The sequence below is a fragment of the Carcharhinus amblyrhynchos genome, chromosome 1 (assembly GCF_965287045.1).
Source record: "Carcharhinus amblyrhynchos chromosome 1, sCarAmb.v2.hapA, whole genome shotgun sequence".
Lineage (NCBI taxonomy): Eukaryota > Metazoa > Chordata > Chondrichthyes > Carcharhiniformes > Carcharhinidae > Carcharhinus > Carcharhinus amblyrhynchos.
In genome coordinates, this window is record NC_137324.1 from 3312569 (window position 1) to 3339297 (window position 26729).

The 26729-nt window shown below is 45.0% G+C and overlaps 1 protein-coding gene across 1 annotated transcript in view; it reads right to left on the bottom strand.

Annotated features, from left to right (window-relative positions):
* LOC145348482 (zinc metalloproteinase-disintegrin-like protein H3) overlaps positions 1–26081 on the bottom strand; it is a 180365-nt gene extending 154284 nt beyond the window's left edge. Inside the window, exons 1-2 of the mRNA XM_080196673.1 lie at positions 26020–26081; positions 14632–14710 (exon numbers count right to left, since the gene is read on the bottom strand). Of these exons, the coding sequence (XP_080052799.1) occupies positions 14632–14655 (24 nt within the window). The 5' untranslated portion in view covers positions 14656–14710; positions 26020–26081. The remainder of the gene's footprint in view (positions 1–14631; positions 14711–26019) is intronic.
* Positions 26082–26729: the final 648 nt, after the last annotated feature.

The following is a 26729-nucleotide window of genomic DNA, read 5'->3' on the forward strand; positions in this document are numbered from 1 at the left end:
CTCAAAGGGCTAGATGGCCTACTCCTGCTCCTATTTCTTATGTTCTTATGACCCATGGATAAGAGTGGGGGGTGGGCGGGGGGGGGCGAGGGGCGGTGTCGAGGCTTTGGACCAATGTGGAATTTGTCCAAGCATAGATTCACAGGGAAACGTTCAGATGGGATCCCACTGACCACCTCGAAACTGTGTGTGCACTTGGGGCCGGGCACGACCGTCCTAAGGTGTTGGATAGCTGGATGTCTTTGGCCACATGCCAGATGGCCAGCCTCGTGCACTCAGCCAGCACGTGGAGGCTCATCCAGCCCGCCCTTCCGCCATCCAGCACATCCCTGATCCTGGTCACCCCAGCATCCACAGCCGTCCTCTCTGCCAGTCACCTGAAGTTATATGGCTGGAGAAGTGGATTCCTGAGCGGCGGGTCTCACACAAGAGCCGCTCCTCCTGATGGGGGAGAGCTGTGTCGCAAGGTAACCGCATTCCAGTCAGTGAGGAGGTCCTGATAAACTCCTGCAAAGAAGTCAGAATACGCCGCAGATTGAAAGGCTGGAACTGCATGTCGTAATTCAGTCTGTGCAACTGAAGGGGGCTCATTAGGTAGCTCTTTTGCTTACCACCAAATAAACAAACTCAAATTAACTTAGGGACAAATTAAATAGGGCAGCCCCCCAAAAAGGTAGGGGGAAGCAGCCTGAACAAAAAGCCAAAGTCGAAAGGAAACTTAAAATGTTAAATCAAAATGTGATTGTCAGGGTCTATAATACACCCCAGCCCCTGCGGCACCCAGCAGACGTGGAAGGCATCAACTGCGCCCGTGGAGACTGCATACTCTAGCAAGCCAACCTCATTAGCCTGGCTGAAGTTATCATTGGAGCCCCTTTCTATGCATCTATCCAAGCTAAGGCCAGCTCGATAGATTTTTTTAAAACTAGGTTTGGCTCTGTCAAAAACTTTCTTTGGTTTGTCAGATCATTCCTGTTGTATACTAAACAGTCTCTGAGCATTTCTGATAATGCTGGGCAATACTCTCAATGCTTCATCAGTTTTCTAAGTCGCATCAAAAATTCTATCACTGCCTCCCCTGCAAATCTACTAGTTGTATTAAACATGTATCTTTTGTTGTACAGCTTCAATTCAAATACCTTCCAAGCATTCCAGTTTAATGAGACAAACAAGGGGAGGAATTCAACTACTTCTTTATTAAACACTTCTAGTGCCAACTAGAAGTTACATTCTGGGGCGACTCATTAACTCCAACTGAATATCAACTTTCAACTGAACTTTAACTCTCACAGTGCACTTTAACTTTAACTGAACATCAATTTTAACTATTTAACTGAAAATAGATAATCCCAAGTTCAGGAAAACCTTGGCTAACAAACATCCTTGATGTAGAACCAATCTTCTTCTCTCTGAAGTATCATTCAGGGTACAAGGTTTTTGCGATGGTTGTTCCCTTCAAGTTATCGCTGCTAAACAAAGAACTCACATGTCTTTTATCCACAATTCTCCACTCGCTTCCGGAAGATTCCCTGTCATCCAGCCAACTGTGTCACCAGAAACACATCACAGGGCTTGAACATCCAGTGAAATTACTTTTGAATGAAACCATTACACTTAGTTCAAACCGCATGTTCCATACAGAGCAGCCATAAATCGGAGCCACAATGTCTCAGTTAATGTAAACAACTTCCCTGATCTGACCAACGTAGGTAGCTTCAGATCACAGCTCCCAAACCAGAGCCTCTTTATGAATTACACCTGGTTTTAATCTATAAATTGACCAAAAATCCCAGCATGCTTCATTCAGAATAGCCATTTTAAAGCCATTATTGCCATTATTGTTGTTAAATCATTGTTGTAGCTGTTCTTTTTTCAACCACATGTTGGAAAATCGTGGCGGGTTTAGGATCCATGATTTGCCACCATTTCTACTAACTCATTGGCAGTCTTGGACTTCAGTGATTCTGGATATGTCCGATTTCTTAGAATAGCGAATGTTGCAGCCCCACATGCGGTCAATAGAATGACCTTTTGCCAAGTATCTCCTTCTATTTTGTTTGTTCAAAAGATGTACCTCATTCCCTCAGCATATTGTGGCCAGTCCCCAAAACTCACATTGTATGGCTCCAACTTCCCAAAAAAATGGCACTACAAAACTGAATGATACAGGCTTACCAGGATCTGGTGAGCAGGTTCCTTTTCCCTCATCACCAATATAATAACTCCAGGAGTTGGCAGTGAAGAAACCCTGCTTTTATTGCACAAAATGAAAATAAACAATAACCACAGATCCCAACCAGGACTAAAAGGTTAATGGATGCAGTCATGAATGGTGGTGGACAATGAAACGACTCACTGGAGGAGGAGGCTCCACAAATATCCCCATCCTCAATGATGGAGGAGCCGAGCACATCAGTGCAAAAGACAAGGCTGAAGTATTCACAGCAACCTTCAGCCAGAAGTGCCAAGTGGATGATCCATTTTGGCCTTTTCCAGTGGTCCCCAGCATCTCAGATGCCAGTCTCCAGCAATTTGATTCACTCCACATGATATCAAGAAACAGCAGAAGACACTGTATACTGCAAAGGTAATAGGCCCTGATAAATACTCAGGCAATATTTTGTGCTCCAGAACTTGCCACTCCCTTAGCCAAGCTCTTCCACTGGCATCTACCCGACAATGTGGGAAAGCAGGACAAATCCGACCCAGCTAATTACCACCCAATCAGTCTACTCTCAATCATCGGTAAACTGATGGAAGGGGTCATCGACAGTGCTATCAAGCAGCACCAGCTCAGCAATAACCTGCTCAGTGACGCCCAGTTTGGGTTTCACCAGGGTCACTCAGCTCCTGACCGCATTACAGCCTTGGTTCAAACATGGACAAAAGGGCTGAATTCCAGAGGTGAGGTGAGAGTGACAGCCCCTGGCATCAAGGTTACATTCGACTGAGTGTGTCATCAAGGAGCCCTAGCAAACCTGGAACCGATGAGTATCAGGAGGCAAACTCTCCGCTAACTGGAGTTGTTTTTGATAAGAGAGGGGATTAAGGGTTATGGGGAGAGGGCGGGAAAGTGGAACTGAGCCACGACAGATCAGCCATGATCTTATTGAATGGCGGGGCAGGCTCGAAGGGCCAGATGGCCTACTCCTGCTCCTATTTCTTATGTTCTTATGTTCTTATGTTCTTATACCTGGTACATAGGAAGATAGTTGTGGAGGGTCAGTCATCTCAGCTCCAGGACATCTCTGCAGGAGTCTCTCAGGGTAGTGTCCTAGGCCCAACAATCTTCACCTGCTTCATCAGTGACCTTCCCTCTGTCATAAGGTCAGAAGTGGAAATATTTGCCGATGATTGCACAATGTTCAGCATCATTCAGATACTGAAGCAGTCCATGTTCAAACTCAATCTGTACAGCATGATGGCACAGTGGTTAGCACTGCTGCCTCACAGTGCCAGGGACTCAGGTTCGATTCCTGGCTGGGATCACTGTCTGTGTGGAGTTTGCTCATTATCCTCATGTCTGCGTGGGTTTCCTCTGGGTGCTCCAGTTTCCCCCCACGGTCCAAAAATGTGTGGGTTAGGTGGGTTGGCCATGTTAAATTTCCTCCTAGTGTCAGAGACACTAGCTTGGATAAGTGCATTGGGATAGGGCCCAGCAGTGATTGTGATTGGTGCAGATTTGATGGGCCAAATGGCCTGCTTCTGCACTGAAGGATTCTATTCTATGATACTATGGACAAATCCAAGCTTGGGCTGACAAGTGGCAAGTAACATTCATGCCACACAAATGCCAGGCAATGACCATCTCCAATAAGAGACACTCTAACCACCACGCCTGAACATTCAATGGTATTACCATCACTAAATCCCCCCACTGTCAACATCCTTGGGGTTACCACTGACCAGAAACTCAACTGGACTCACCACATAAATACAGTGACTACATGAGCAGGTCAGAGGCAAGGAATACTGTGGAGTAACACCTCCTGATTCCCCAAAGCCTATCCACCATCTACAAAGCACAAGTCAGGAGTGTGATGGAATACTCTGCACTTGCCTGGATGTGTGCAGCTGAAACAACTCAAGGAGCTTGACACCATCCAGGACAAAGCAGCTCACTTGGCTGGCACCACATTGGCAAACATTCAATCCCTCCACCACCGATGCTCAGTAGCAGCAGTGTGTACTGTCTACAAGATGCACTGCAGCAATTTACCAAAGATCCTTACACAGCACCTTCCAAACCCATGACCACTTCCATCTAGAAGGACAACAGCAGCAGATAAATGGGAACACCACCACCTGCAAGTTCCCCTTCAAGTCACTCACCATCTTGACTGGAAAATATATCGCTGTTCCTTCGCAGTTGCTGGGTCAAACTCCTGGAATTCCCTCCCTAACGGCATTGTGGGTCAACCCACAGAACAGGGACTGCAGCAATTAAGAAGGCAGCTCACCACTACCTTCTCAGGGCACCTAGGATGGGCAATAAATGCTGGCCTGTCAGCAACACTCATGTCTCACAAATGAATATGTCTCAGGATCTTGCTTTATACAGGGCTCCATATAGAGATTGGCTGATTACCAATCTCTAGGAAGCTTATACTCAACAGGCCCAACTGGCAGCTCAGTTAGTGATCCCCCATGCAGAGCACTGGGGGTTATCATTCAACAGAAAATATAGAACATAGAACAGTACAGCACAGTACAGGCCCTTCAGTCCTCGATGTTGTGCTGAGCTATGTCCAAACCCAAGATCAAGCTATCCCACTCCCTATCATTCTGATGTGTTCCATGTACCTATCCAATAACTGATTGAAAGTTCCTAAAGTGTTCAACTCCACTATCACAACAGACAGGGCATTCCACACCCCAACTACTCTCTGAGTAAAGAATCTACCTCAGACACCCCTCCTATGTCTCCATGAACCTTATATATATGGCCCCTAGTAACAGCTGCATCTACCCGAGGAACTAGTCTCTGCACGTCCAGTCTATCTATCCCCCCATCATCTTATAAACCTTGATTAAGTCCCTCTCATCCTCCTCCGCTCCAAACAGAAAAGCCCCAGCTCCCTCATAAGACCTACCCTCCAAACCAGGCAGCATCCTGGTAAATCTCCTCTGCACTCTTTCCAATGCTTCCACATCCTTCTTATAGTGAGGTGACCAGAACTGAACACAATATTCCAAACGTGGTCTTACCCAAGGTCCGGTATAGTTGCAGCGTGACCCCACAGCTCTTAAACTCAAACCCCCTGATAATAAACGCTAACACACTATAAGCCTTCTTCACGGCTCTATTCACTTGAATGGCAACCTTCAGAGATCTGTGGATATGAACCCCAAGATCTCTCTGTTCCTCCACATTCCTCAGAACCCTGCCGTTGACCCTATAATCTGCATTCAAGTTTGTCCTACCAAAATGAAATATGGTGGTGCTCTGAGCATGTTTACCCACTTTCTGGCCTCACCAACGAAGCCACATATTAAGTCGTCTCTTTCTATGCCAATTGACACAGGGAGGTCGAACACTTCAAGGTAGAGAGAAAATTCCAAAGCACTCAGTAGGTGGAGCAGTGTCACAGAGACAGAGAGTTGGAGTTAACACCTCAAGTTAATGACCATTCATCAAAAGGCTGACCCTGCTCTTGTTCAATCGTCACACACATTGTTTGCAGCAAGATTCCTCAGACAGTTATTGATGTCACTGAGCAGTATTGTCGGGAGATTAATAATTCAGAGACCCAAGGGAATGCTCTGAGGACCTCGGTTCAATTCCCATCATGACAAATAATGAAATTTACAAACTCAGTAAAATATCTCAACTTAAATCTCTAACGATGACAATGACTGGGACTGCAACAAGTGGCGAGGAAACCAACAGGAGGGAAAAACATATTTGACTGCGTCCTTGCAAATCGGCCTGCGCAGATACATCTGTCCATGACAGTATCTGTAAGAGGGACCACGCATAGTTCTTATGGAGATGCAGTCCCACCTTCACATTGAGAATATCCGTCACTGTGTAATGTGGCACTGTCACTATGCTAAATGGGACAGATTTCAAACAAACCTAGCAACTCAAGACAGGGCATCCATGAAGAGCTGAGGAGCCATCAGCAGATGTATAATTGTATTCAATAACAATCTGTAACTTCATTGCCCATCATATCCCCCACTCTACCATTGCCACCAAGCCAGAGAATGAACCATTGGTTCAATGGAGGGTGCAGGAGGGCATGCCAGGCGCAGCACCAGGTATACCTAAAATGGTGAAGCTTCAACACAGGACTACTTGCATGCCAAACAGCATAAACAGCAAGTGATAGACAGCTAAGCGATCCTACAACCAGTGGATTAAATCCAAGCTCTGCAGTCCTGCCAAATCCAATCGTGAATGGTTGAGGACAATTAAACAACTCACTGGAGGAAGAGACACCACAAATTTCCTGTCCTCAATGATGGAGGAGTCCAGAACATCAGTACAAGAGATCAGGCTGAAGTATTCACAGCAATCTTCAGCCGGAAGTGCTGAGTGGGTGATCCATCTCACCCTCCTCCAGTGGTCCCCAGCATCTCAGATGCCAGTCTCTCGCCAATTCGATTCACTCCAAGTGATGTTAAGAAACTGCTGAAGGCACTGATCATGCAAAAGCAATGGGCCCTGACAATATTCCAACCAAAGTACTGAAGACTTGTGCTCCAGAACTTGCCACTACCCTAGCCAAGCGCTTCCAGTACAACACTGCAACTATACAATAGTTAGATATGGAATGTGGAAATCAGCACAGTGCCCCACAAAGCTGTGTTCTCAGCACCCTACTGTACTCCTTATACACCAATGACTGTGCGGCCAAATTCCCCTCCAACTCGACTTCTAACAAACTTGAAAGTTTGCTGACGACACCACTGTAGTGGGTCAGATCTCAAACAATGACGAGACAGAATACAGGAATGAGATAGAGAATCTGATGAACTGGTGAGGCAAAAATAATCTCTCCCTCAATGTCAAATGAAGGAGAACATCATCAACTTCAGGAAGTGTAGTGGAGAACATGCCCTTGTCTACATCAATGGTGATTAAGTGGAAATGGCTGAGAGCTTCAGGTTTCTAGGTGTTCAGATCACCAGCAAACTGTTCTGGTCTCCCAACGCAGTGCTATAATTAAGAAAGCCCACCAACACCTCTACTTTCTCAGGAGGCTAAAGAAATTCAGCACATCCACTACAACTCTCATCTATTTTTTACAAATGCCCTATAGAATGCATTATTTCTGGTTGTATCACAGCTTGGTACAGTTCCTGCTCTGAAGGTTGCAGAAATTTACAAGGGGTTGTGAAGGTATCCCAGTCCTTCACATAAACCAGCCTCCCATCCAGTGACACTGTCTATACTTTCCACTGCCTCGGAAAAGCAGCCAGCATAATTAAGGACCCCATGCACCCCGGACATTCTCTCTTCCACCTTCTCCTGTCAGGCAAAAGATACAAAAGTCTGAAGTCACGTACCAACCAATTCAAGAACAGCTTCTTCTCTGCTGCCATCAGAATTTTGAATGGATCAATCTTATATTAAGTTGATCCTTCACTACACTCTAACTATGACTGTAACACAATATTCTGCACCCTCTCCTTTTCTTCTCCCCTGTGTACTCTATAAATGGTACATTTTGTCTGTATAGCACGCAAGAAACAATACTTTTCACTGTATCCTGAGAGTCTTCCCATGTCTGAGTGGGTTTTCTCTGGGTGTTCTGTTTTCCTCACACAGTCCAAAGATGATTGGCAAGCAGTAAGTTTGGGTAAGTATTGAATTTTATTGCTTATAGTTTCAGAAGTAATTTTTGTCACTTATAGTAAGAATTATGTTCGGTAGTAATGAGGAACAGAAAGAACGGCCTTTGAGGATTGGATATAATCTGATATCAAGTATCATTCAAAAGCTTAACTGAAAGGGAGAAAGTCAGGAGAGCTCCTAGCCATGGTTTGCCCATCGTGCTCCATGTGGGAGGCCGGGAACATTTCCAGTGCCTTGGGTCAGCGTGTGCAGGAAGTGTCTCCAGCTGCAGCTCCAGATGGAGATGGAGGTAGAGCGGTGGATGGGGACACTGTGGAGCACCTGCGAGGCATAGAGTATTGTGGGTAGCCCATATAGAGAGGTGGTCACAACGCAGGCTCAGACCCCACAGGCAGGAAAGGAATGGGAGTGACCACCAGATGGAGCAAGAGGGCACGGTAGGTAGTGCAGGAATCTCCTGTGGCATTTCCCTGAAAAACATATATACCCTATTGGATACTGTTCAGGGAATGACCTCTCCAAAGGTCATTCCCCTGAAAGATGAGATCGCAGAGCACTTGGAAGTGCATGATAAAGTAGGACTGAGTCAGCACAGCTTTGGCAAGGAGAAGTCATGTTTGACAAATCTGTTAGAGTTCTTTGACAAGGTAATATGGAAGTTAGATAAAGGAGAACCAATGGATGTGATTTATTTAGATTTCCAGAAGGCCTTTGACAAGGTGCTGCGTAGGAGGCTGTTAAATTAATTAAAGTGCCCATGGTGTTAAGGATAAAATCCTGGCATGGATAAAGGATTGGCTGCCTGGCAGAAGGCAGAGAGTGGGGATGAAGGGCTCTTTTTCAAGATGGGAGTTGGTGACTAATGATATGCCTCAGGGATCAGTGTTGAGACCACAACTTTATACAATCTACATTAACAATTTGGAGGAAGGAACTTAAGGCACTGTTGCTAAGTTTGCAGATGATACAAAGGTATGTAGAGGAACAGGTAGCATTGAGGAAATGGAAGGGCTGCAGAAGGATTTGGACAAGTTGGGAGAGTGGACGAAAAAGTGGCAGATGGAATACAATGTGGAAAGGTTTGAGGTTATGCACTTTGGAGGGAGGAATGGAGGCATAGATTTATTTTCTAAATGGGTAAATGCTTAGGAAATCAGAAACACAGAGGGACTTGGGAGTCATTGTTCAAGATTCTCTTAAGGTTATCGTGAAGGTTCAGTCGGAGTTAGGAAGGCAAATGCCATGTTAGCATTCATGTCAAGAGGGATAGAATACAAGGGCAGGGATGTACTTCTGAGGCTGTACAAGGTTCTGGTCAGATCCCACTGGAGAATTATGAGCAGTTTTGGGCCCATATCTGGGGAAGGATGTGCTGGCCTTGGAAATGGTCCAGAGGAGGTTCACAAGAGTGATCCTTGGAATAGTGAGCTTGTCAAATGAGGGATGGTTGAGGACTGTGGGTCTGTACATGTTGGAGTTTAGAAGGATGAGGCGGAGATCTTACTGAAAATTACACGATACTGCGAGGGCTGGATAGAGTGGACGTGGAGAGAATGTTTCCACTAGTCAGAAAAACTAGAACCAGAGGGCACAACCTCAGGCTAAAGGGACGATCCTTTAAAAAAGAGTTGATGATGAATTTCTTCAGCCAGAGAGTCATGAATCTGTGAAATTCTTTGCCACAGAAGGCTGTGGAATCCTTTGTCACAGAAGCCTGTGGAGCCAGGTCACTGAGTGTCTTTAAGACAGAGATAGATAGGTTCTTGATTAATAAGGGGATCAGGGTTATGGGGAAAAGGTAGGAGAATGGGGATGAGAAAAATAACAGCCATTATTGAATGGCGGAGAAGCCGCGATGGACCAAATAGCTTAATTCTGCTCCTAAATCTTATGGTTTTATGGTCTCAGGGGAAAGCAGCAACTTTGCATCATTTTGGTTCTGCTGCAGAGGGGAGGAGTAAAAGGCGTGAGGATGTCATACTTAGCGGGCATTCAATTGTAAAGAGAATAGTTAAGTGTTTCTGTGGCTACAAATAAAACTCCAGGATGGTATGTTGCCTGCCTGGTGCTAGAGTCAAGGATTTCTCGAAGTGGCTGCAGGACATCCTGAAGGGGAAGGGCGAACAGCCTGCGGTCGTAATACACGTTATGTACGTACACAGTGATCTTGCAGTTAGGGATTCTCTTGGAAAAAGTGATCACAGTATTGAATATAAAATACAGGTGGAACCTGAGAAGGTAAAATCCAATACCAGTGTCTTGTGATTAAACAAAGGAGGCTATAAAGGGATGCGAGAGTGTTGGCTACGGTAAACTGAGAGCAAAAACTTTATGGTGGGACAACTGAGGAACAGTGGAGGACTCTCAAAGTGATCTTTCACAGTGCTCAGCAAAAGTATATACCAGTGATAAGGAAGGACTGTAGAAAAAGAGATAGTCAGCTATGGATATCAAAGGAAATAAAGGAGGGTATCAAATTGAAAGAAAATTCATGCAAAGTGGCAAAGATTAGTGGGAACTTAGGCCAACAGAAAGCCACAAAAAAAGCTATAAAGAAAAGTAAGATGGATTATGAGAATAAACTAGCTCAGAATATAAAAACAGATAGCAAAAGTATCTACAAATACATAAAACGAAAAAGAGTGACGAAAAATAAACATTGGTCCTTTAGAGGACAAGAAGGGGGATGTAATAAGTGGAAATGAGAACATGGCTGAGACATTGAACAGGTATTTTGCGTCAGTCTTCACAAATAACACGCCGAAAATTGATGACAGAAAGGCTATGGCAGGTGAGGACCTAGAAACCATCATTATCACAAAAGAAGCAGTGCTGGGCAAACTAATGGGGGCTAAAGGTAGACAAGTCTCCTGGCCCTGATGGAGTGCATCCCAGGGTACTAAAAGAGATGGTGGGAGAAATAGCAAATGCACTAGAGGTAATTTATCAAAATTCACTGGACTCTGGGGTGGTTCCCGCAGATTGGAAAATAGCAAATGCCTTTTGTTTACCTCCTTTTCTAAATAGTGGCGCCACTTCATTGCTAGAGGGATGGATTTTAAAAACAGTGAGGTTATGTTGCAGCTGTATAAGGTGCTGGTGAGGCCACACCTGGAGTACTGTGTACAGTTTTGGTCTCCTTACTTGAGAAAGGATACACTGGCACTGGAGGGGGTGCAGAGGAGATTCACTAGGATGATTTCGGAGTTGAGAGGGTTGGCTTATGAGGAGGGACCGAGTCGACTGGGGCTGTACTCATTGGAATTCAAAAGAATGAGGGGAGATCTTATGGAAACATATAAGATTATGAGGGAATAGATAAAATAGAAGCAGGGAAGTTGTTTCCACTGGTGGATGAAACTAGAACTAGGGGGCATAGCCTCAAAATAAGGGGAAGCAGATTTAGGACTGAGTTGAGGAGGACCTTCTTCACACAAAGAGTTGTGAATCTGTGGAATTCCCTGCCCAGTGAAGCAGTTGAGGCTCCCTCATTGGATGATTTTAAGGCAAGGATAGATAAATTTTTGAACAGTAAAGGAATTAAGGATTATGGTGAGTAGGCGGGTAAGTGGAGCTGAGTCCACAAAAAGATCAGCCATGATCTTATTGAATAGCGGAGCAGGCTCGAGAGGCCAGTTGGCCTGCTCCTAGGTCTTATCTTCTTATAAGCATGGTGATCAGTGACTCGTGGTGTGCCTCACGGATCAGTGTTTGACCGCAATTGTTTATGATTTACATAACATGATTTGGAGCTGGAGACCAAGTGTAGTGTGTCAAAATTCACAGGGGACACTAAGGTGAGTGGCAGAACAAAGAGTGCATAGGATGCTGAAAGTCTGCAAAGGGATATAGATAGTTTAAGTGAGTGGGCGAGGGTCTGGCAGATGGCTTGCAATGCTGGTAAATGTGAGGTCATCCATTTTGGTAAGAATACTAACAAAATGGACTATTATTTAAATAGTAAAATATTGCAGCATGCAGCTGTGCAGAGGGACCTGGGTGTCCTTGTGCAGGAATCTCAATGAGCTGGTTTGGAGGTGTAGAAGGTAATTAAGAAGCAAATGGAATTTTGTCCTTCATTGCTAGAGGGATGGAGTTTAAAAACAGGGAGGTAACGTTGCAGCTGTATAAGGTGCTGGTGAGGCCACACCTGGAGTACTATTACAATTTTGGTCTCCTTACTTGAGAAAGGATATATTGGCACTGGAGAATAAGACTTATCAGGCTGATTCCCAGGATGACAGGCCTGTCGCATAAGGTGAAACTGAATCAGTTAGGATTGTATTCATTGGATTTAGAAGAGTGGATCTTATAAAAACAGATAAAATTCTAACGGGGTTAGACAGGTTAGATTCAGAAAGAATGTTCCCGCTGATGGCTAAGTCCAGGACTAGGGGTCATAGTTTGACAATAAGAGGTAAACCCTTCAGGATTTTTGAATTAATTTATTATTGTCGCATGTATTGGTATACAGTGAATAGTATTGTTTCTTGCGTAACACACAGAAGAAGCATAATGTTTATAAAGAGGGTGCAGAATGTAGTGTTGCAGTCATAACAAGGATGTAGCAAAAGCTCAATGCGAAGAAGGTCCATTCAAAAGTCTGATGGCATCAGGGAAGAAACTGTTCTTGAGTCGGTTGATATGTGACCTCAGAATGGTGGGATGTTGGGGCGAGTTACAGAACAAAGAGATCTAGGGGTACATGTTCATAGCTCCTTGAAAGTGGAGTCACAGATGAACAGAGTGGTGAAGAAGGCATTCAGCATGTTTGGTTTCATTGGTCAGAACATTGAATATGGGAGTTGGGATGTCTTGTTGAAGTTGTACGAGATATTGGAAAGGCCACACTTGAAATACTGTGGGCAATTCTGGTCACCCTATTACAGAAAGGATATTATTAAACTAGAAAGAGTGCAGAAAATATATACTAGGATGCAATCGGGACTTGATGGATTGAGTTATAAGGAGAGGTTGGACGGACTGGGACTTTTTGCTCTGGAGCGTAGGAGGGAGGTGGTGACCATATAGAGGTCTATAAAATAATGAGGGATACAGCTCAGCTTGTTTCCCAAAGGTAGGGGAGTCTAAAACTAGAGGGCATAGGTTTAAGGTGAGAGGGGAGAGATACAAAAGTTTCCAGAGGGGCAATTGTTTGACACAAAGGGTGGTGAGTGTCTGGAACAAGCTGCCAGAGGTAGTAATAGAGGTGGTTACAATTTTGTCTTTTAAAAAGCGTTTAGATAGTTACATGGGTACGATGGGTATAGAGGGATATGGGGCAAATGCAGGCAATTGGGATTAGCTCAGGGGTTTGAACAAAAAAGGGCTTTATGGACCAAAGTTGGGCCGAAGGGCCTATTTCCATGCTGTAAACCTCTATGACTCTCTATCTTCTGTATCTTTCTCCCCATGGAAGAAGGTAAAAGAGAGTATGTCTGTGGTGTGTGGGGTCCTTGATAATTTAGGCTGCTTTTCTGATGCAACAGGAAGCATACACAAAGTCAATAGATGGGAGGCTGGTTTGTGTGATGGACTGGGCTTCATTCACAACCTTTTGTTATTTCTTGTGGTCTTGGTCAGACCAGGATTCATACCAAACTGTGGTACATCCAGAAAGGATGCTTTCTATGTTGCATCTGTAAAAATTGGTGAGAGTCGTAGCGACATGACAAATTATCTTAGCCTTCTGAGAAAAGAGGTGCTGGTGGGCTTTTTTAAATATGGCATCAGCGTGCAGGGGCCAGGACAGGTTGTTGGTAGGAACTTCTTCACCCAGAGGGTGGTGAATGTGTGGAATTCACTACTTGAGGCCAAAACATTGTCTGATTTCAAGAAGGAATTAGATACAGCTCTTGGGGCTAAAGGAATCAAGGAATATGGGGGGGAGGAGGGATCAAGATGCAGAATTCTATGATCAGCCATGATCAAAATGAATGGCGGAGCAGGCTCGACGTGCTGAATGGCCTACGCCTGCTTCTATTTTCTGTTTCTATGTTAATGCCCATCCCTAGTTGCCCTTGAACTGCGTGGCTTGCTAGACCATTTCAGAGGGCACTTAAGAATCAACTACATTGCTGTGGCTCTGGAGTCACATGTAGGCCAGTCCAGGTAAGGATGGCAGATTTCCTTCCCTCAAGGACATAGGTGAACCAGATGGGTTTTTACGACAACTGATAATGGCTTCATGGTCACTGGTCGACTCTAAATTTCAAATTGAATCCAAATTTCAAACCAAGGTCCCCAGAGCATTGCCTTGGGTCTCTGGGTTGTGACCGCCATCTCCCTAAATGAATGAAGGTTGGATCACAGGATGAGAAAAATTTGTGAATCATGGTAGATCTTTCATCACAAAATTCCAGGCGATAGTGCTGCGTCTCAGACCAAATGGCAAAGTCCCTGATAATCCAGGAGATAAGATAGAGATGGGGAGGAATTTCTTCTCTCAGAGGGTTGTGGGTGTTTGGAATTCCTTGCCACAGAGAACTATGGAAGCAGAAGTTGTCTATATTTATATTTAAGGCTGAGATAGATTTTTGCTCAGGAAGGGAATCAAGGGTGAGGGGGAAGGGCAGAAAAATGGAAGTGAGAATGTCAAAACAGCCATAATCCTATTGAACGGTAGAGCAGGCTCAAGGGGTCGAATGGCCGACTCCTGTTCCTATTTTTTATGGTCTTATATCTGAAGAATGGAAACTTGGACAATGTACAGTTCTGACTCTGACAACTGAGGAGTTTTATAGAAGTCACAGCCACCAGAAAGGTGGGCAGGAAATAAAAGGGCAAAATACATGCAGTTTGATCTCAGTTTATAAGATAATGCTCACCAGTTTAGCTCCCTTGTCTGTCATCAATGGCTCATTTGAATCGTAGTGTGATGTCTGAAACACATTTGGCACATGGGTACTGCAGGAAAAAGTAAAGTCACGACTTTAGAATTTAATTTATAGTTTTAAAGATTTAAAGTTGTAGTAATATGGGAGTATCTGACAGAAAAACTGATAAGCAACACTTGTAAATGCAACTCCAATGTACTTGAGCTTATTAAAAGCTTTGAATGTTGATAACTGAAAAGGTCAGAGCCCCATAACTTAAGAACATAAGAAATAGGAGCAGGAGTAGGCCATCTAGCCCTTCGAACCTGCCCCGCCATTCAATAAGATCATGGCTGATCTGTCGTGGCTCAGTTCCACATTCCCGCCCTCTCCCCATAACCCTTAATCCCCTCTCTTATCAAAAACCCATCAACCCGCGTCTTAAAAATATTTAGCGAGGCAGCCTCCACCACTTCAACGGGCAGAGAATTCCAGAGATTCACCACCCTTTGAGTGAAGAAGTTCCTCCTCAACTCCGTTCTAAACCGCACCCCCTTTATCTTGAGACTGTGCCCCCTAGTCCTACTGTCTTTTTTGAGTGGGAAGAGTCTCTCCACCTCTATCCTATCCATCCCATTCATCATCTTATACGTCTCAATGAGATCTCCCCTCATTCTTCTAAACTCTAACGAGTACAAGCCTAGTTTATTCAGCCTCTCCTCATAGCTCAATCCCCTCAACTCCGGTATCAGCCTAGTAAACCTCCTCTGCACTCCCTCCAGGGCCAAAATATCCTTGCGCAGGTGCAGCACCCAAAACTGCACACAGTACTCCAGCTGCGGCCTCACCAATGCCCTATACAGCTGCAGCAAGACCTCCCTACTTTTATATGGGGGGGTAGCTACAGGACGGATGTCAGGGGTAGGTTCTTTACCCAGCGGGTGGTGAGGGATTGGAATGCCCTGCCTGCTGCAGTTGTAAATGCGTCTAGTTTGGGGGCGTTTAAGAGATCTCTGGATAGGTTTATGGACGAAAAGGGATTGGTATAGGCTAGTGGGTCATTGTTTTTGTAACTGGTCGGCGCAACATCGTGGGCCGAAGGGCCTGTTCTGCGCTGTAATGTTCTATGTTCTATGTTCTATGTTCTATATTCAATCCCCCTCGCTATGAAGGCCAGCATCCCATTCGCCTTCCTGACCACCTGCTGCACCTGCAAGCTGGGTTTTTGCGACTCATGCACAAGGACCCCGAGGTCCCTCTGCACCATCGCCTGCTGCAGTTTTTCGCCACGTAAGTAATAGTCCTTCCTACCATTCTTCCTACCAAAGTGGACCACCTCGCACTTGCCAACATTAAATTCCATTTGCCAGTTCCTGGCCCATTCGCCCAGCCTATCTAGATCCTTCTGCACACTCTCCACACCCTCTGCACAATTTGCCGTTCCACCAATCTTGGTGTCATCAGCAAATTTTGACACCCTACACTCAGTTCCCTCCTCCAGATCATCTATATAAATGGTAAAAAGCTCAGGCCCCAGCACCGATCCCTGGGGCACTCCACTAGTCACCATCCACCAATCCGAATAGCACCCGTTGACCCCCACTCTCTGCCTCCTATTTGACAACCAATCCTCTAGCCACGCTAACACCCTACCCCCAATTGCATGTCCCCTGACCTTCTGCAATAACCTCTTGTGAGGTACTTTGTCAAACGCCTTCTGAAAATCCAGAAAGACCACATCCACCGGCTCTCCTCTATCCACTGCCCTAGACACATCCTCATAGAACTCCAGTCAATTTGTCAGACACGACTTCCCTTTAATGAAACCGTGCTGCGTCTGCTCTATCAAGCAATTGCCTTCAAGATGCCTCGCAATTTCCTCCTTAATGACGGATTCTAACATTTTACCTACCACAGACGTTAAACTAACCGGCCTATAATTCCCCGCCTTTTGCCTGGCACCCTTCTTAAACAACGGCGTAACATTAGCCGTCTTCCAATCTTCCGGCACTTCCCTGGAATCCAGCGACGTCTGGAAAATAACCACCAAGGCATCCACTATCACCTCCGCCATTTCTTTCAGAACCCTTGGATGCATTCCATCCAGTCCTGGGGACTTGTCCACAATCAGCCCCTCCAGTCTGTCGAGCACCGCCTCTCTAGTAACAGTAATGTCATTAAGACCCTCCAGTCCTACCACCTTTCCATCACTAACACCCGGCAAATTATTCACGTCCTCCTCCGTGAAGACAGAAACAAAAAAGTTATTCAATACCTTAGCCATATCCCCATCCCCTACCACTAGGTCCCCTTTCTCATCCTCTAAAGGACCAACATTCACCCTAGCCAGCCTCTTCCTTTTTATATATTTATAAAAACTCTTGCTATCCTTTTTTATATTAAGCGCTAGCCCAGCTTCATAGTTTCTCCTACCCTTCTTTATCAACTTTGTTGTCAATCTTTGTTGACATTTAAACCTCTTGATACTCTTGATACCTCTTGATACTCCGTGAGTCTAGAAATCTAACGATTTCCTTCTTAAAAATATCCAGTGATTTATCCTCTATGGGTTTCTTTGGTAGAGAATTTGTCAGGTTTACCGCCCTCTGAGTGAAGAAATTTCTCCTCATCCTGTTCTAAATGGCCTACTCTGCATCCTGAAACTGTGACCCCTGGTTCTAGAGCCTCCATTCAGACAAAGCATCATTCCTGCATCCAGTCTGTCCCATCCTGTCAAATTTAATACCTTTCAATGAGTTCCCCTCTTATTCTTCTAAATTCCACTGAATGCAACTGAAGGTTGTTGCGACTACTTCACCCTTGTCTTTTGCACTGACGTGCTGAGTTGCTCCATCATTGAGGATGGGAATATTTGTGGAGCCTCCTCCTTCAGAGAGTTACTTAATTGTCTACCAACATTCACAATGTAGAGCTTTGATCTGATCCGTCCACTACGACTCTATTTTTACAGATGCACCATACAAAGAATCCTTTCTGGATGTATCACAGCTTGGTATGGCTCCTGCTCCGACCATCTACAAAAGGTTGTAAATGTAGCCCAGTCCATCACTCAAACCAGCCTCATATCCATTAGTCCTATCTACATTTCCCACTGCCTCGGAACAGCAGCCAGCACAGTCAAGGACCCCACACACTCCAGACATTCTCTCTTCCACCATCTTCTGTCAGGAAAAAGATACAAAAGTTTGAGGACACACACCAACCAATTCAAGAACAGCTTCTTCCCATCAAAAGCCATCAGACTTTTGGATGGACCTATCTTATATTAAGTTGATCTTTTTCTACACTCTGGCTATGACTGTAACACTACATTCTACACCCTCTCCTTTCCTTCTCTATGTACAGTATGCTTTGTCTGTATAGCTCACAAGAAACAACACTTTTCACTGTATGCTAATACATATATCAATAGTTAATCAAATCAAATCAAAATCAAATCAGTTGGGATTTAGTCTTGCATGCTTTATTCACCCTTTGACATACGAGAAAATATGTTCCAAAGTGTGCTAATCCCATTTTCCAATACTTGTCCCATAGCCTTGAATGTTATGATGTAACAAGTGCTTATCCAAACACTTTTTAATGGGTAGAAGGTTTCCGGCCCCTACTACCTTCCCAGGCAGTGCATTCCAGATTGCCACCACCATCTGAGAGAAAGAAAGTATTTCTCAAATTTGCTCTGAATCTCCTGCCCCTCATCCTAAAACCCTGTTCCCTCATGATTGATCCCTCAACTAAGGGGAACTGCTGTTCCTTACTCACCCTGTCCATACCCCTCATAATCTTACACACCTCAATCATATCCCCCCCTCATCCTTCTCTGTTCTAAAGAAAACTATCCAAACCTTTCCAGTTGCTCCTTATAGCTCAGATGCTCCATTCCGGGCAACATCCTGGTGAATCTCCTCTGTACCCTTCAAGTGCTATCAGAGCCTTCCTATAGTGAGGTGACCAGTACTCATGCCAGCTGTGGCCTGAAAAACATTCTGTCCGACTCCAACATTACCACCTTGCTGTTACACTCCATACAATGAGTGATAAAAGCAAGTATACCACATACCTTCTGAACTAGCCCAGTCACTTGCTCTGCTGTCTTCAGGGAGCTACAACTAATTAGTCCAAGATCCATCTGTTCCTCTGAGCTTCCCAGTGTCCTGCCATTCAATAAATACTCCCCCGTCTTGTTTCTTCTTCCAAAGTGCATCACCTTGCACTTATTAGGGTTAAACACAATCTGCCATTGCCCTGCCCATCTGACCAATCAATCTACAGCTTCCTCTAACCTATGACCTTCTTCTTCACTTTAGCGACCCTACCAATGTCAGTGTCTTCTGCAAACTTGGTTATCATTTCCCGCACATTATCATCTACGTCATTTTTGGATATACACAGTAAGAAGTCTCACACACCAGATTAAAGTCCAACAGGTTTATTTGGTAGTAATCGCCACTAGCTTTCGGAACGCTGCTCCTTCATCAGATGAGTGCAGAGTTCACCTGATGAAGGAACAGTGTTCCGAAAGCTAGTGGCATTTACTACCAAATAAACCTGTTGGACTTTAACCTGGCGTTGTGAGACTTCTTACTGTGTTTACCCCAGTCCAACACCGGCATCTCCACATCATTTTTGGATATAACAGCACTGAACTTTGTGGACAGCACAGTGACACAGTGGTTAGCACTGCACTCCTCACAGTGCTAAGTACCTGTGTTCAATTCCTGCTTGGGTCACTGTCTGTGTAGAGATTGCAAATTAGAACATAGAACATTAGAACATAGAACATTACAGCGCAGAACAGGCCCTTCGGCCCACGATGTTGCGCCGACCAGTTACAAAAACAATGACCCACTAGCCTATACCAATCCCTTTTCGTCCATAAACCTATCCAGAGATCTCTTAAACGCCCCCAAACTAGACGCATTTACAACTGCAGCAGGCAGGGCATTCCAATCCCTCACCACCCGCTGGGTAAAGAACCTACCCCTGACATCCGTCCTGTAGCTACCCCCCCTTAATTTAAAGCCATGCCCCCTCGTGCTAGCTTTCTCCATCCGAGGAAAACGGCTATCACTATCCACCCTATCTAAACCTCTAATCATCTTATATGTTTCAATAAGATCCCCTCTTAGCCGCCTTCTTTCCAACGAAAACAACCCTAGATCCCTCAGTCTCTCCTCATAGGACCTCCCCACCATACCAGGCAACATCCTAGTAAACCTCCTCTGCACCCTCTCCAACGCCTCCACATCCTTCTTGTAATGCGGGGACCAGAACTGCACACAGTACTCCAAGTGCGGCCGCACTAGAGTAGTGTACAGTTGCAACATTACACTGCGACTCCTAAATTCAATCCCCCTACCAATAAACGCCAAGACACCGTACGCCTTCTTGACAACCTTATCTACTTGATTCCCAACTTTCAGGGATCTATGTACACACACACCTAGATCCCTCTGTTCATCCACACTATTCAAAGTCCTCCCGTTAGCCCTATACTCGACACATCTGTTGCTCCTACCAAAGTGAATTACCTCACACTTCTCCGCATTAAATTCCATCCGCCACCTCTCGGCCCAGCTCTGCAACCTATCTAAGTCTCCCTGCAGACTATGACACCCTTCCTCACAATCTACCACACCTCCAACTTTGGTGTCATCAGCAAATTTACTAATCCACCCAACTATACCCTCATCCAGATCATTAATAAAAATTACAAACAACAGTGGCCCCAAAACAGATCCCTGAGGCACACCACTCGTAACTGCACTCCATGATGAATATTTACCATCCACCACCACCCTCTGTCTCCTATCTGATAGCCAATTCCTGATCCAACTTCCTAGATTACCCACAATCCCATACATCTGCATTTTCTGCAGAAGCCTACCATGGTGAACCTTATCGAACGCCTTACTAAAATCCATGTATACCACGTCAACTGCCTTACCCCTATCCACCTCTTTGGTCACCTTCTCAAAAAACTCAATAAGGTTAGTAAGGCACGACCTACCTGCTACAAAACCATGCTGACTATTTCTAATCAATTCATTACACTCCAAATAACTATAAATCCTATCCCTAATAATTTTTTCTAAAACCTTGCCCACAACAGAAGTAAGACTCACCGGTCTATAATTCCCGGCAAAGTCTCTGTTCCCCTTCTTAAACAATGGGACAACATTCGCTATCCTCCAATCCTCCGGGACTACACCAGAGACCAATGACGACCTGAAGATCTGAGCCAGAGGCTCTGCAATCACCTCTCTAGCCTCCCAGAGAATCCTAGGGTAGATCCCATCCGGACCAGGGGACTTATCTATTTTCAGCCCCTCAAGAATTTCCAGCACATCCTCTTTATCAACCGTAATACTGTCTATTTTACACCCCTGCAACCCAATGTCCTCCTCAGCTATATTCATGTCCCCCTGCGTGAACACCGAAGAGAAATATTGGTTCAATACTTCTCCAATCTCCTCCGGTTCCACACACAACTTCCCCCTGCTGTCTGTAACTGGCCCTAATCTTGCCCTGACCAACCTTCTGTTCTTGACATACTTATAGAACGCCTTAGGATTCTCCTTAATCCTATCAGCCAAAGTCTTCTCATGTCCTCTTTTAGCCCTTCTCAACTCACTCTTCAACTCCCTCCTAGCCAATCTAAAGCTTTCTAGTGCACTATCTGAGCCCTCCAATCTCATCCGAACATAAGCCTCCTTTTTCTTTTTAACCATCGACTCAACTCTTTTAGTGCACCACGGTTCCCTAGATCTACCAAATCCACCATGCCTGACAGGGACATACCTATCAAGGACTCGCAGTAGCTGCTCCTTGAAAAAACTCCACATTTCAGACGTTCCCAGTCCCTGTAATCCCCTAATCCAATCCATGCGTCCTAATTCACTCCTGATAGCCTCATAATCGCCCTTACCCCAGCTAAAATTGCTGACCCGAGGTTCATGCCTATCTCTTCCCATCACTAAGGTGAACGTAACCGAATTGTGGTCACTATCACCAAAATGCACACCAACTTCCAAGTCTAGCACCTGGTCTGGCTCATTTCCCAGCACCAAATCCAATATAGCCTCACCTCTAGTTGGCCTGTCTACATACTGAGACAAAAAACCTTCCTGCACGCTTTGTACAAACACTGACCCCTCTAGCGAGCTAGAACTATAGCAACTCCAATCAATATTCGTAAAGTTAAAGTCCCCCATAACAATTACCCTATTACTTTCACTCCTAACCAGGATTGTCTCCGCAATCCTTTCCTCAACCTCTCTAGAACTTTTAGGAGGTCTATAAAAGACTCCCAACAGGGTGACCTCTCCTCTCCTATTTCTAATCTCCGCCCATACTACCTCAACTGACAAGTCCTCATCAAACTTTCTCTCCGACACTGTGATACAGTCCTTGACTAGCAATGCTACCCCACCCCCCCTTCTACCTTCTTCTCTACTCCGACTAAAGCATTTGTACCCCGGAACCTGCAACATCCATTCCTGACCCTGCTCTATCCATGTCTCAGAAATGGCCACAACATCAAAGTCCCAGGTACTGATCCACGCTGCAAGTTCATCCACTTTATTGCGAATACTCCTCGCATTAAAGTACACGCATTTCAAACCCTGCTCCGCCCCACCCCCACTATGCCGTGCCCTGCATTCCCCAACTATGCCCCCCTCACTTTCTCCCCGTGTCAGCATGGGTTTCCTTCAGGTACTCCGGTTTCCTCCCACAGTCCAAATATGTGCGAGTTAGGTTGATTGGTCATGCTAAGTTGTCCCTTAGTGTCCCAGGATGTGTAGGTTAGAGAGATTAGCAGGGTAAATATGTGGAGGTACAAGGATAGGGCCTGGGTGGGGTTGTGGTCAGTGCAGATGCAATGGGCCAAATGGCCTCCTTCTACACTGTAGTGTTTCTATGATTTCAATGATTACACCACTGGACACCGGCCTCCGGATACTCAAACATCCTTCTACCCTTTGAGGTCTATTACCGAGCCAGTTTTGGATCATCTTGCCTTCTATCCTTGAATTCCATGTGCTTTAACCTTCTCAGTCAGTCTCCCATGTGTGACCTTGTCAAAAGCTTCGCTAAAATCCAATAAACAACATTAAATGCACTTCCCTCATCCACACATTCGATCAAAATTGACCAAAGTTCGAGAACAACCAAATCCTTGAAGTGTGTAGGCATCCAGTCAGAAAAAGACCTTTCCTATTAACTGTATTATTACTGTCTGATAATTCATTACCAGCCCTTGTATATATATTTTCATGATTTTGGTTTTTTGTTGTTGTGGGACCTTAGAAGTAAAGGGAGAGGGAAGTTATATGTTTGGGGTTGTTGTTGTGCTGTTACTTTAAGAGTTAGTCACATGTTTAATTTGTGACATCAGCTGCTGCATGGGCTTTGCCTCAGTCTTTACAGAGTTAACAGCGATTCGATAAATCTCTGTAGTTGCCTGCATCCAACGCAACCTGCTACAAATGGAAATTACAAAATGATAGCCACACTTATTTTCTGTTGTTGGTAATTCCAAAATCACGAAGTGTTATGGCCATTTTGCAGCTTGCATTTTGAAATTTGAATGACTATGCTCTTACCTGAAACTGATGGAAGTCACAGAATCACAGAATATTACAGTGCAGAAGAGGCCCTTTGGCCCATCAAGTCTGCACTGCCCTGCCCAGCTAATCCCACTTGCCAGCACTTGGCACATAGCCTTGAATTTTATGGCGTGCCAAGTACTCATCCAGGTACTTTTTAAAGGATGTGAAGCCTCCACCACTCTCCCAAGCAGTGCATTCCAGATCGTCGCTACCCTCTGGATAAAAAGGTTTTCCTTAAATTCGTTCTAAATCTCCCACCCCTCACTTTTAACTTGTGTCGCCTTGTAACTGACCCGAAAGGGAAGAGCTGCCATTTATCCGCTCTGTCCATGCCCCTCATAATCTTGAACACCTCAATCAGGTCACCCCTCAGTCTTCTCTGCTCCAGAGAAAACAACCCAAGACTATCCAACCTCTCTTTATAATTTAATTGTTTCTTCCCAGGCATCATCCTGGTAAATCTCCTCTGCACCCCCTCCAGTGCAATCACATCCCTCCAACAGTGTGGTGACCAGAACTGCACACAGCACTTCAACTGTGGCCTCAACAATTGATAAAGTCACTTTAATAAAAAGAAAACCAGTGTTACTGGACCCAGGGTCATCTGGACTCGAAACATCAGCTCTTCTTACAGAGGCTGTCAGACCTACTGAGATTTGCCAGCATTTTCTCTTTTTGTGCCAGATTCCAGCATGCGCAGTAATTTGCTTTTATCTAGTGTTACTGGAAGCCATCCAGTTTTAGTTACGAAAATTGTCTTAATTGTGAGATAATAAAAGATGAAGTGATTCAGTAATAACTATGTTAGAAAAACTGGAAATGGAATTTGGAACACAAATGTTTTATCTTTCAGAATATTAAGCATTTTTTTTCCTGACATTTGATCATTAACACAAACTTTTAAACTGCTGTGAGAGAATGGTATTAATATGTGTTTCTTAGGCCACCGAGTAAAGAGATTACATGAATGTTAACCTTGACTGGTAAGACTGAATGGGCCTTTGTCTAAGGGAATTCAGCTGCAGACAACAGGTAGCTATGGTAACCAATTATTGGTTGAGGCCCAAGCCTACCTCAGGGTAAGAGATGTCAGGTGGGATTTTCCGGCCACGCTTGCCCTAAAATGGGAAAATACTGACTGAGGTCAACGGATCTTTGCATTCCTGTGGCAGGCAGGATGGGAAAACTCCCCCCGTAGTTTGAGGGAATAGAGGGACAAGGATCACAAGGAAAGGCATCATGTGTTGGCATAGACTTGGTAGGCTGAAGGGACTGTTCTGTGCTGTAGTTTGTTCTGTTTAAAAATGGTTTCTGAGAACTATTCCAACATCACAAAGACTGCTGCAGTTCAGAAAGATCACCAACACCTCCTCAGGAAAAATCCAGGACAGGCAACTGTACAGGGTACTGGTGAGGCCGCAGCTGGAGTATTGTGTGCAGTTTCGGTCGCCACAGTTGTGCAAGGATATTTTGGCCTTGGAGGGAGTGCAGAGGAGGTTCACTAGGCTGATACCAGAGATGAGGGGGTTGGACTATGAAGAGAGACTAAATAGACTGGGTCTGTACTCGCTGGAGTTTGGAAGGACGAGGGGGGGATCTTCTCGAGACGTATAAGATAATGAAAGGGATGGATAGAGAGATTCTTCCTGCTTAGAAAGGATAGCAGGACTAGAGGGCACAGCCTCAAGATAAGGGGGTCGCAGTTTAGAACGGAGTTGAGGAGGAACTTCTTCACTCAAAGGGTGGTGAATCTCTAGAATTCTCTGCCCGTTGAAGTGGTGGAGGCTGCCTCGCTAAATATATTTAAGTCACGGGTAGATAGGTTTTTGACAGACAAGGGAATTAGGGGTTACGGGGAGAAAGCGGGAAAGTGGAACTGATCCACTTCAGATCAGCCTTGATCTTATTGAATGGCAGGGCAGGCTTGAAGGGCTAGATGGCCTACTCCTGCTCCTATTTCTTATGTTCTTATGCAACAGTGAGCAATACCACACATGTCCATATCTCATCAGCTAATTTAGCAAAAGGAGTTAGCAACCAAAGATGCAGATTTGAAGTGAATGAGTTGACGACAGAAGAACCAGGAGAATTTTTTTTAAAACTTTACTTGTACAAAAAAGGAGTAAATGAGTCCTGGAAGGTATTCCAGAAAGGTGGAGCAAGCAAATCCAATTGTTACTTTCAAAATAATTGTATAAGTGCTTGAAGAGAGAACAGGAGTTGGCATGGTGGCACAGTTAGCATTGCTGCCTCACAGTGTCAGGGCTCTAGGTTCGATTCCCAGCTTGGGTCCCTGTTTGTGCGGAGTTCTCCCAACGTCTGCGTGGGTTTCCTCTGGGTGTTCCTGTTTCCTCCCACAGTCCAAAAGACGTGCTAGTTGGGTGGATTGATCATGTTAAATTCGCCCTATGTGTACCCGAACAGGCACCGGAGTGTGGCGACATTCATAATAACTTCATTGCGATTGAACCCGTGACTAATAAATAAACTTTAAACTATGAGGAATGAACAGGAGAGTGGGAATGACTGGGTGGCTCTACATTACAACCAGCACAAGCCAAAGGGCAGAATGGTGGGAGGCAGGCTAGGATAGCTGCAGTATGGAGTTTAAAGAGTGTTAGGTACAAAGCAAAACTCTAACTTTCCTATCATTTGTACAGGATACCTATATTGAATATGAAACAGAAACTACTGAATGAAATCCATCCACAAGGCATCATGAGAATTGATACCTAGTTCTCTTTCATACAAAGTGAGATTTACTTACAGATCTCTGCGGAGGTCCAATATTATGTTCTCTTCCTCGATTACCGTAGAAATGCTAATGTGTTCTGGATAGTCCGTCTACAAAGGTACAAAGAATTACTCACTATGAGACATGATTTATTCACTGAAGCCCGCACATTATGGGGCAGCAAGGTAGCACAGTGGTGAGCACTGCTGCCTCACAGTGCCAGGGGCCTGGCTTCAATTGAGTCACTGTCTGTGTGGAGTCGACATGATCTCCCTGGGTCTGAATCATAGAAACCCTACGGTGCAGAAAGAGGCCATTCGGCCCAACAAGTCTGCACCGACCACAATTCCACCCAGGCCCTATTCCCAGATCCCTACATATTTACCTGCTAATCCCTCTAACCTACACATCCCAGGACACTAAGGGGCAATCTGCCATGCCCAATTAACCTAACCCGCAAATCTTTGGAATCTGAGAGGAAACCAGAGCACCCAGAAGAAACCCATGCAGACAGAGTAAAAATGTGCAAACTCCACACAGACAGTGACCCGAGCCGGGAATTGAATTCCGGTCCCTGGAGCTGTGAAGTAGCAGTGCAAACCACTGTGCTACCATGCCGCCCACCATGGTCTGCTTGGGTGTCCTCCAGGTGCTCCAGTTTCCTCTCACATTCTGAAAGATGTGCTGGTTCGATACCTTGATCCAAACAGGCGACTAGAGGAATTTCACAGTAACTTCATTGC